The sequence below is a fragment of the Pleuronectes platessa genome, chromosome 10 (assembly GCF_947347685.1).
Source record: "Pleuronectes platessa chromosome 10, fPlePla1.1, whole genome shotgun sequence".
Classification (NCBI taxonomy): Eukaryota; Metazoa; Chordata; class Actinopteri; order Pleuronectiformes; family Pleuronectidae; genus Pleuronectes; species Pleuronectes platessa.
This window is the reverse complement of record NC_070635.1, coordinates 4888247-4900471: the sequence shown is the minus strand read 5'-3', so window position 1 is coordinate 4900471 and position 12225 is coordinate 4888247. Positions and strand designations below refer to the sequence as shown.

The 12225-nt window shown below is 45.3% G+C and overlaps 1 protein-coding gene across 1 annotated transcript in view; it reads left to right on the top strand.

Annotated features, from left to right (window-relative positions):
• The first annotated feature begins 476 nt into the window (after positions 1-476).
• Positions 477-12225, top strand: part of gabbr1a (gamma-aminobutyric acid (GABA) B receptor, 1a) — a 65418-nt gene continuing 53669 nt past the window's right edge. The window contains 6 exon segments of the mRNA XM_053433012.1: positions 477-880; positions 4745-4831; positions 5663-5727; positions 6725-6863; positions 10272-10457; positions 11579-11596. Of these exon segments, the coding sequence (XP_053288987.1) occupies positions 4753-4831; positions 5663-5727; positions 6725-6863; positions 10272-10457; positions 11579-11596 (487 nt within the window). The 5' untranslated portion in view covers positions 477-880; positions 4745-4752.

Sequence of the window (12225 nt, the reverse complement as noted above, 5' to 3'; positions counted from 1 at the left end):
ACAGAAAAAGACACAGGGAGATAAAAAAAAGAAGAATAAAGTCGACGGGCTTTGATTCAATAGATCACCAGTGTTGTAGAAACGACTGATTGCTGCTTGGTTGACTTAAGCTCCAAGGGGCTTTGGAGAAGAGCTTAACAATGTAGTCAGTGCTAACACCCCAGCGCCATATCTGCACCTCCACCCGTGTCGTCTTCCAGCCATGAGATAATTATTCACGGCGGGATGAATCCACGCAGGCTTATTCAGGAAACCAAAGCCTCATCTTAGGATTCATTATGATATACGTGTGTGTGTGTGTGTGTGTGGTTTATTTCCTTTGCAGCTGCGGGTCTAGACCTTGTTTCATCTTGAGAGGAGGGGGGTGTTAGAAGAAAAAGAAGCGGATAAATGCGTGAGAGAGGGACTGTTACGCACGGTGCGTCTCCATCATGACGTCGTGAATTAGCTCAAGATTTGTCGGCGGAGGAGGGGGGGAGAGAGAGAGTCAGGGAGAAGAGGAGGGGAGTGAATCGGTGTTTCGTCGCTCATGCGTTTGTATATAGTGCATGTATATTTTTTTTTCTACGCGATCTTGTTTTTTCTGTTGTTGTCATTTCTTACCTTCGCCCGTGCGTAATTGCAATACGTGGGGACGCGCCGAGCGATTCCGCGATTATTTTTATTTTTTGGGGTTGTAACGTCCTGTTTACGCACGGAGCGGCTCGCACATCTATAGCCATATGAACACAGCCATAAAGAGAACAGACCAACGAGACACCGCTGCAACGATGCACATTTCTACCAAATAATCCGACGCTGGGATTATTGTTGTTATTCCCTGGCGGCTGCGACCCGGAGGACGAGCCGCTATCCCTGACAGGGCGCATCGGAACTAATAGTAAGTACACACGCTACCGCCTCGCTTCACGGGGCTGGATGCTACTATTGCTGCGATTTATTCAGGGGATCGATCCGCTCCCGTCGCAGGTGATGGAGACAGATGCCAAGTGCCTCATTCATTCTGTATGCAGAGGCCATGCATTTGCGATGGGCACACACACACACACAGGCCACATTTGTTATTTTAGTTCCCTCCTGCAAGAGCCACCATCATCCACCGGCTGCGGGAGGAGAGCGATGGCTGATGTTATCGTGGGGGATTTTTACGCGTTTCGAACCCACGGGAGCCGCTTCTGGCACATGACACGTTTATTCCAGGCGTGTGAGGGGCTGCTCATTTAATATGGTCGGCCTTCCTCTTCCTCTTCCCCACCTCTTCCTCCTCCTCTCCGGGCCACCGCGGATTCCCTCGTCAACAGCCGATAAGTAACTACCGACAGCGTACGGTTGGTGGCACCCTCACCGTGACCCGCACGTCTCGGTAGTTCATGCTCAGCCGTGCGCAAAAATGCACCATCCGAGTCTGGTAGCAGTGGGTTGGATGTATGTGCGTGTGCACGGTGGGGGTTTCTGGTTCTGCAATGGACCCTGGATCAGTGGCTTTCGCTTCCACTGCTGTTTCCGGCAGTGTAGACACGCAGGGAGGCAGGTGTGTGTCTTTGTGTGTGTGTGTGTGTGTGTGTGTGTGTGTGTGTGTGTGTGTGTGTGTGTGTTTGTGTCTGTGTATGTGTATGTGTGTGTGTCGTGTGTATGCAGCGAGGCGGTTGTGCCATGTTTGTGGAAGCACCGTGGGAAGCCTTGGTTGCGTCCCCGAGCTGGAGGCCAGTCGCCGGGGCCTCACGCCTCAGTGTGCCCGGTGCCTCTGCAGCCCCAGCCCCGGTGGAGGGAGTCAGATGGGTGTGAGCTGGTCAGGCTGCCTCACGCACACACACACACACACACACACACACACACACACACACACACACACACACTCACGCACACACAGAGTTTGCTTTCATACATCTCAGTGTGTGATCCCTGATATTAATGACTCCTGCTGGGATGTCCTTCTCTCTCCCCTCTTGTTTCCCTCTCACTCTGCTGCCTCCCATCCCTCCCTCCCTCCATCCATCCCACACAGGACAAGAGCACACACTGTACACTGCCAACACACACACACACACACACACACACACACACACACACACACACACACACACACACACTGCTGGTGTCTACCTCCTGCCTCTTGTCAGTGAACTCTAAAAATACACTGGATAATGCTAATGAAGTATCCAGCAGAGTTTGTCTGTCTTCCACAAGCAAGCCCCGCTACCATCTGTCTCCCTCACTGTGGTGATTTGCGTTGTTATAGGACCCCCTCCATCCACACACACATACACACACACACACACCCCATCACCACCACCACCCCCTTACTGCCTTGATAAGTGTGGGAATGCATAGGATTTGTTTATGTTTGATGCATGTGTGACAACCGCATAAAGCAACATTTATTATTCAAAACTGCAAACGAGCAGCCATCGCTATGTTTATCATTGATACAGTCTGTGTGTGTGTGTGTGTGTGTGTGTGTGTGTGTGTGTGTCCCTGCCTTTACCAGCACTCGAGGCGCCGTGGCTCACAAATCTGGAGGGTCTTTTGACTCCTGACTGGTTAGCACAACACCCTCGTTGTGTAATTGTAAATTCACTCACATCCCAGTCTCTCTGCAGCTGGAGAAGTGCAGCGTACGTGGGGTGAAAAAAGTTGTATAGATGCTTTTTCGTGGCTGCAGAGGGGGGCTGCATGAAGTGTGGTGGAGGGGTGGAGTCCCCAGAACCTCTGTAGCCTGCTCCTCACCCAAACCTCTGAGGGGACTGTCAGTGGGGGAGTTGCACTGTGGGTAATGCAGGCCCCTTGCAGATTGGTCCGCTGATTATTGTTTTGATTGATGGATTAATTGTCTCGTCTATATAATTTGAGAAATTAATGAAAAATGTGTAAACTCACATCTGTGTCCCACCCTCAGCTCTATGGATGGTTGTGTTGGTTTGTCAGCTGCTTGGTTCAAACTTAAATATCTGACTGATTTGCCCTAAAGGTTACATTCGTACTTCCCAGGGGATAAATCCTGCTAACTTAACTTTCCCTTTAGCACCACCTTGAGGGCAAAAGTGTCCAGTACTCTGGTTTTCCGAATAGAAAATTAAAAAAAGATTGTCGACCAGTCTCTACTCCCCCCCCCACTATCCAGAAATGAAACCTAAATATCCCAGAACGAATGCTGCCATCTTGTGCCATTTGGAGATGGAGTTAGCTCAGTAGTGATCAGGGGGTTGAACCGCTGTATTGAGGTCCTGCTGACACAAATACTCGACCAATCAGGATTTGTAATTAGTTTGGTCAATGTCACATCCACTGACATGGAGTGGGCGGGGTTTAGGACCTATACTGCAGCCAGCCACTAGGTGGCGGTTGAAATGCATCTGGCTTCACTTTCGGGCAGCTGCCATGTCGTCCATCGTGATCTAGAGTCCGACACAAGATCAGCACGTGTATCAACAAAGCCTCGATCCTGCAACTCTTCTCCTGATCGCTGCTGTCCAGACTCCAGATGCTCAAGATGGCAGCGCTTGTATCCAGGATATTATAGCTGGACAGTTGGAGGAAGTGGAGACGAGTCATCCATCTTGATTTACAGTCTACGGTTGAACAACACAAAGCAGTTGAAGATGTAACTTTGCATTCTGGGAAATTGCAGCAGGCACTATTTTCTATTATTCTCGCATTATGTCAACAATCTGAATATAATCTGTCAGCATTACTGCCTACATTGCCCATAATGCAATGTGACCACTGGTACTGATGGGAGCTGCAGATTTGGGTGGGAATTGTCTGTGATCTATGAGTCATTATTTTCCCTCTGTCATCTGTCAAATGTTCAAACTTCATTTTACAGCTCGTTTAAATAATTCCCACAGCCCCGGAGGTCATGGTCTCACTGCTGGTTTGTTTGGTGGCACATGGGCCGAGACAGAACCCATCAAATTGTGGTGTAGATCTGGACAGACAGATCCAGGATTTTTTTATTTGCACATTGAGAGATGCATTTTCACAAAGTTCACGGGAATCAGACATATTTAGAGAACTAAAATCTATGAGTGTGGACAGTTTGGTGCAGCCTGATTGAATTTCAGGAGCCTGTCGGGCCTCGGTGGACGTGTTCGCAGTCCGAGTGCCGTTGTTGTTTTGTTCCTCTCGTTTTAAATGTCCATGGCGAGTCTGACAAGGTTACAGAGCTACATCAATTTATTCCACAGTTTCCCTGCCTGTGGGGCTGTATGAGTTATTTCACCGTGTACAGTCAACACATCTAAAATATCATATTTTTTTTTTACAGCTGTGCAATGGAAAGCTTTTCTGTGAAGCTCTCTTTTACTGTGACATGAAGAAAACATCTTTTGACTCGGTGTGAGATGATTCTGTGAGCCGCCACTTTTCAAAACCATCTCTATCGGGGCGTCGAAGCCTGAGCGGAGACCCCGTGTACACAGGGGCCTTTGGAACGGAGGCCAAGCTGCTAATCAACTGATCCTGAGCTGCACTGTAAACACAAACAGGAGCAGAGAAGTGGTCTCATCCTCTCTGCGCTCAGGCAGGCAGGTTGAAAAGGGAGGTTTTTTTTTTAAAAGCCAAAAAGTTCATGCATTCCTTTTTTAGAAGGATGGCAGTGAAGCGAAAATGAGTGTATCCAAGGACATAGGGTGAAGCATTAAAACCGTAGGAAAATGTTCTCGGTGGCTTTTTCTGTTCGTCTCTGTCGTTCTCCAGAACCTTTCACATCTCAGTGAAAACCTCTCTCCTTCTTCTCTTTCAGATCCAGAGATGGCGCGGCTATTGTTTCTGATTATTCTCTATGCTCTTCCGTCTCGTGTTGTGCCCATACATAATTCATCAACTGAAGGTAACTCTTGTGTGTGTGTGTGTGTGTGTTTGCTGTGTGTGTCTGTTTACAATGTGCATTAATGGAGAGAAGTAACTCCACAGAGATTGCTAAGTGACCCGAATGAAGCTCTGTAATTTGTGCAGTACAGAAAATGTCGGTTAAATAGAGCTCTCTCCAGTGTTGGGCCCTGAAGTAAAACCCCCCCTTCATTTTCTGAATAGAGATTTTGATGAACAGCCGTAATATTTGAACCATCCTATGTAGATATCCCACAAGCTAGGAGATTGTGAAACGATGCTAGGTACTACAAGGTTCGTATGCTATCAACTGTGTTTAAGCAAATGGGTATTACTTCTGTTATCAATGAGAGATACTACACTAACAACGTCTCTGATTGGTGGAGCAGTTCCTTTGGAAATGTTTCCCACAACCCCCTGAAATCATGTCAGCCATGATGGGTACATTTAGCATTACATCCCGTTTCCCTTTCTAACCTGCTGTAGTTTTTTTCGGAGACAAGGAAATGAAAGGGGTCATTTGCAATGGTTTATGGGATGCGTAGTTCTTTCCCTCTAAAAAACAATCATAAACCCAGTCTTGCACCTTTTTTTATGTTTTCCAATAGCTGCAGGCCGGTCTGGTCCCAGGCTTAAAACTCTTTTTATCAGGATTCTCTGAAGCTTCAACAGAGAGAACGAATAAAAAATGTACTTCCAGAAGCCAGGGCTGTTCTAAAAGTGGGATGTATCATGTTGCTGTAACATAGCTACGTTATCTGGACACAGATCTTTCCTTCTCTGCTCTTGCCGTCCCACTTTCTCCATCCTTGTTTTTTCTTTTCTTCTTCAGGCTGTGCCATCATCCGGCCTCCCAGGGACGGGGGCATCCGCTACAGAGGCCTGACACAGGAGCAGGTACAGAGAAGACAGTTAGGACACAGTAGCTCAGCTGTAAATTTAACATGTCAAACCTTGACATGTTAAATTCTGCCCTATTCACAACCTCCACCTAAACTCTGGTCAGAATTGATCTCAGTACACTTGGCTGTGCTAAAGACAACAGACACCAACTGTCTCTGCCTGTAGTTGTGGAGATAAGATAGCGTTTCTGTGATTATCCTCTTCTCGGCTACTTCACCTTATAGTCCGCCATATCTATCGACTTGCCATGGATCTTAAATTCCCTTCGTATTGGTTTAAACCGGCAGAAATCCTGTTTCAGCAGATGGATGACTGCTGTAACTCCCTTTTTATAATGTGGCCTCACTCACAAATCAATCCACTGTCTACAGTTGGTCCACAATAAGGCCGTCTTATCGGCTTTTATCGTGTGGTGTCTTTGGCTTTTGTTCTCATTATTATTCAGACTGTTTGTGAGTATCATTCTGTTTGTTGTAAAGCACTTTGTAACTTGTATAATTTCCTGTATCAAATGGTTATTATTATTATTATGTAAGAACATCCTTCTATCATCAAACATTCAAGAGATTTAACAATAACAAATAGATTTTTTTTAGACTTTAAAGCTTCTTCATTCCACACTGCAGCAAAACTGGGGTGTGAAAGTGAAAGAGCGACCGAACCTCTGTAACCGAGACATTTAAATGTTTGGAATCTAACTTACGTCACCTCGACACCAACGTGAGACATAAAACCTGTGCAGTCCATCTTATTTCCTGCATCCCTCAACCGGAGAGACGGTGTAATCCAGAGTGTGACAGCCCATCAATTCACACAGAATTACCATGAATTGCTCTTTTCGTAGAGCTCTATTGTCGCCGCCATATGGCTCAAGGCTCCGCTGCTCTGAGACAGAATGAAGAGGGTCCCTGTGTGAATCATAACAACTGGTTTGAGAAAGCATCAATCACTGGTTAATTGTCGTCTCTCCTCTCACGCTTGTGTCTCACAGATCCGCAGCGTGCAGATCCTCCCTGTGGATTATGAGATCGAGTACATCTGCCGAGGGAACCGGGTGATCGTGGGGCCCAAGGTCAGGAAGTGCTTGCCCGACGGCACGTGGACGGACATTGCGCTGCACAGCAGATGCTGTAAGTCCCCTCCTCTCGTCTCCCTTTTCATCCCGTCATCCTCTCTTCTCATATCTCCTCTCACCTTTTATTTTCCCTGACAAATCCTCTGTGTTGTAATCATTTCCAGCACGTACTATCTCTCAAATTAAAGCCACAATTAAGTAGAAATAAAACCTCAGGTGTTTTGACAGCCTGTCACTGCCTCCCCCCCCATCTACACTTCACACAGAGGAAACTGTGAAATACTCTGCAAGGCGGGGACTGGAGTCATTTTCATTCTCCACGGCTACTTATGAGAATCCACTATAAAAAAAAGTGATGCAACCTTTAGTGGAGCTCAGATGAATTCAAAGCAGCAATCTTATTGTTCTGGTTCTTCGACCATTTTAAAAGTCTATAAATAAAGATGGACGATGTGTCTCCACTTCCTCCCACTTTACAGAATTGAAGCCAAAACACAAATGAGTCTGCGGCATAGTGATCAGGGGAAGTAGCCACGGTATAAAGATGAATGAACGCTGCAATCTTGCACATTTGGAACCAGAGTAAATAGTCTGTATGCTTTTCTTGTTTTTGGATCATTCAAAACACTTTATTCACCCATTCACGCATCTTTCTCAATAATCAATCACTCACAGCCATCAGGGGCAATTTTGTGTTCAGTATATCGCTGTAGGAAACTTATCCATGCAGAATGGGGAAGTCTGGGATTCGAACTGCAGACCTTTTGGTTGGTCGATGACCCGGAGCCACAGCCGCCCCTAGAGTCTGTGCAGTGGCAATGGTGGGATGAAGACCAATCACAACGTTTCACCCTGTTTCTAAAGCATTGAATCACTAACACAAAGTACCACTACTAGAGAAACCACTCTTCACCATACATCAGTGTGATGATAACTACCTAAAAGGACATCTATCTCCTGTCCACTAACATGGAGGAGGCAGGACTCATAACGTGTGCTGCAACCTGCCACCAGGGGCTGATTGAGGTGATCTGGCTTCACTTTTGGGGAGCTGTCATGTGATCAATCTTTATTTACAGTCGGTAGGAGCAACATTATCAGCCTGATGCAGTGAAATGACAGCGAACACTTTCCTATTTACACATCCGGTGATTACGCAGCTACATCACTGCTGATTTGGACGGTGACTCTGAACACCGGGTGGATGTGCTGTCCAATAATCCCCCTTTTAACTCTGCTCCTGGTCCCTGGCAGCTCCTGAGGGAGATCTCTGGCTCTTTGGCAGATAAACGCTTCACTTGATTCACCAGCTGCTCTGTGGCCGTGTGTGTCGGCTGTTCGGTGCCGAGCAGGTAGAGCACAGGAGCTGTTTTGATGTCTTTTTTGTTTTTTTTGTCCAAGCCACCTGCCTGCTGCAGCAGAAACTGATGCCGTGAGAGAGGTGAACAGTGAAGATCTGAAGAGCTGATGGGAGCTGGGGATTTGGATGATAAGAGTCTATTTAGGTTCATCACTACGAGTATTTTCACACTTTCATTTGATGTTATGGTTTCCGCTCCTGACCGCCGGTTTATTGGTTGAATGGTTTGTTTGACGGACGGGACGTGACCAAAGAAAGAACCTGTCCACTTTTTGGAATGGATCTGGATCACTGGGTGGATCCAGGGATTCTCTTCTGTCAGTTTGCTGAGCACTGTTGATTCCAGCTTTCTGTCTGTATCATCTGATGCTGCTGTTAAACACGCACCTGACACTTTCCAGAAGTCAGTCGAGCTGCACTCAGGCTGGACAGCCCTGGACTCCGCAGTGCCTCAGTATGTTCTCTCTGCAGGAGGTGCATGTGTGAACGCAAATGTCTGATTGAGACGCTCTTTAGTTTCTACAGACTTTATGGCCTCGTGGTATAAAGTCTTTAAAAATCCAGGAGAAGTCAATGTGTGAACACGGCAGGGGATCTTCCAGATGTTTGCAGTGAGAAGAGATATCATGCTTAGAGAATCAAGGAGCTTAACGTCCACAGGCTGGATGTAATGTATTTTCAAAATAAAATATTTTTCCTTTATAGTATTTAAGGTGTTTTGCTTCTTATACAGGGTGTAACTCTGTATTTTTGTCCTTAAACTTTCCTTCCGAACCTAAATCTTGCATTCTGAAGCTTGAATGTAATTTCTACCCCGATCACATCACCACTGCCTCTGCAAATGCTGAGAATCAGGCCAGTGATCTAATCAGAACCCCGGCTATATCTCTGTTTCTTTTTGTTCGCTCAGTCCCTATTTAACATCAGTGGAATTTAGATTTCCCCAGAGTTTCTCCAAAGCAGGATTTTTGTTTTCTCTGGCTTATGTAAGTGAGCAGGCTGCAGATTGAAGTGTGTGTGTCTGTGCATGTGTGTGTGTGTGTGTGTGTGTGCGTGTACATGCACTCGTATGCTGGAAGGAAGATTCAACAAACTCTGCAGATACACAGAATTAGATTCTAGAGCTCTGCATTTTGTCAGGGAATCAAACCAAGACCAAAGCTTTGGCCCCATTTATTTCTAGCAGGTGATCGACACTAATGGTTCCTGTTAAATAACTAGAGTCTTCAATGGAAGATATTTATATCACCTTATGTCTGCACTGTATTTGGGACTTCCTGTTTCTGTTATCACCTCAGGGATACTTAAATAAAGCTTTTCTCATTCTGATTAAAGCAAATTCATGCTTAAAATATTAACTATATTGGTTAGCACTGTTTCAGTTGAAACCTGGTTCGCCACCTGCTGGTCATTATAGAGAATACAGGTTTCAGGTGCTTTCACGTTGGCTTCACCTTCTGAGTCTAGGTCCATTTTTATAAACAGTATATGGTCCCGAAGCAAATGGTCAACCACAGTATTTTATGCTGGAAGATTTGTGTGATTTTAAACATGGATTCAAAGAGAAAATGTCAATTGAATCTATCTATTGATTTTGAATTGAATCTATCTATTGATTTTGAATTGAGCAGCACGTAAACAAGGTTCTGGGTTAAACTTCAAGAACTCTCATGTTTGTGTGAGATTTCTGCTTCCGACATGTAAAGGCTTGTTCACTTTCACCCGTTCACACAACCCCTCTGTATTTAGCACACATCCCTTTCACACACTGCCTGCACAGCCGTCAGGGGCAAAGCTGAGGAATTAGGAAATCAAACCACCGACCTTCCGATTAGCGGATTAGCAGCCTGCTCTACCTCCTGACTCACAGCCGCTCCCAAATCCTGCCCCTGTCTTCAGCTGCAGCGTGCATTAAAACAATCACCTGCCCCCAAGTGTCCAAACACATCAATAAAGCCTTCTTGAACGTTACTTAATTATTCAAAGCTAATTTCCTGTCTCTTGCTTCACTCAACAACATTATTCTCTTCCCCCCAAAGCTTGTTTACCTCAACTCAGTGATGCATCTTTCTCTAACTCTCCCCGTCTCCCTCTCGTCTCCAGTGCTGCTGTGCCCGAGGGTGTGGACGTCCCTGGAGAACGGCCGGGTGACGCCGAGGCCTCCCGGGCCGCCGGTGGAAGGGACGCTGCTGCATTACAGCTGCCACGCCGGCTTCATCCTGGAGGGCAGGAACATCAGCCACTGCACTAAGCTGGGGAAGTGGGATGCACCTAAGCCCACCTGCCTCTGTGAGTGAATGAGATTTTTTACAGAAGGTGCCAATTATAGAAGAAATGGGAAAGTTGCACTGTAGGACGGGCTAAATGTTTATCTGCTGCACACGCCCCGTCTCACAGTGTTATTAGAATAAGTTCCTGGATCTACTTCCTGATCCGGATCCACACAGTTCCACTCACGACTCCTTAGAGGTGGAGCGCGGTGATTAGTCACTAAATGATGCAGCCAATCAGAGCGCAGCCCTCAGAGTGCAGGTGAAACCAGTGACAGTCGGACGTCCTGCACATTAAACCACAGACGACTCGTTACAGAGTGAATGTGAGAGAAGGTTTCACTGCAGATGGCACGTCCACCGTCCACTGAGAGGATTTGTCCAAATTAGTGCAAATAAATGAGGATTTAACGGATCGAATGAAACAAAGAACTGAAAAGAAACCAGGTCGCCAACTGGGTATGAGAGGGGTTGGCATGGTAACCAGGAAAACTGCTGCAGGACTGGTATTAAAAGGGATGAAAGAAGGAATTATCAGCACGGCTGCATTGGGTGACTGGAAGTGGGCTACTTATTTTATAATCCCTAAAAAAGCTAAACTAATTTTATAAAAGCTTTGTTTATATACATATTTAAAAACTGTGCTAAGGAACTGAGAGAATATCTGAAAATATCAGAATTTGTATTATATCTAAGCTAAATAACTGTTAGATTTAAAGGTATTTCTGTCTCTTATTAAATGCCTGTAACATAACAGAGATTACATAACAACTCATTGAGGCACCTCCTCCCAGGCGTCAGCACTGCATGATGCTGCCCTACAGCGATGCGTGACTGCCACCTAGTGGAGGAAAGTACCTGAGCCTCACTGCACCAAATCTTTGACATCCTTTTATTTATTTTATTTATTTATTTATTCGACAGGGACAATGCAGAGAAGCATAATCACAGGCTGCAGGAACTTTTGCAGGTTTCTGTCCGAGGCAAATTAAATAAAAATTCCAAAATGGTGTTAAAAAGATAAAAAATGTAAAAATGTTTTCCAGTGCTGAATTAAAATAAATAGCTGATTGCTCCATTGCCACCTGAATTAGGTTTATAATCATCTGTTCTTTCTTTTTTCTGTTTTCCTGCCAAAAGATGACAGAAACTACACAGGTGAGATCTTTTCCTTCTTAATATCATCATCATGTTCCTGTTTCATGAGACACTTGACTCCAACCCTCCTCTCCCACAATAGTTACTCAGTTGTGTTATTTATTGTGTCATAAAGAGCTCAGACCACATGAACGTCTGTGACAGAAACATATTACACACGTGACCTTTTTATTCCTCTGTGCCGGCGACACCCTGAGTTCGTAGACATATTTTCTGTATCTGTCTTTGAAGGAATTTCATCAGATCTGGAACAAACTTTCAGCTGGAATCACAAGAGGCACTGGTTGGATTTTGAAAATCAAAGGTTACGCTGTCTCTGGCCTCTTTAACATTATATCTCAAGTCTGACTTTAGAGAATTTCCTCACATTTTGACCAGTTGTCACTTGGACTCAAGCATCAATGGACTAGATTTCATTGGAAGTTTGGAAAAAAATTTTTATGGAGACTGAAAATGCTCTGGTTGAAGAGGCAGGGAACTGCAGGACGATAATTCCAGTTATTTATAACGGACCTAAACATAAACAAAGAACTTTGTTTCCATATCTAGACTCAACAAAAAAGACTTTCCTCTTAAAATACCGTTTTGAAAATGATGCATTCAGAAACGCATGCATATAAATTCTAGGA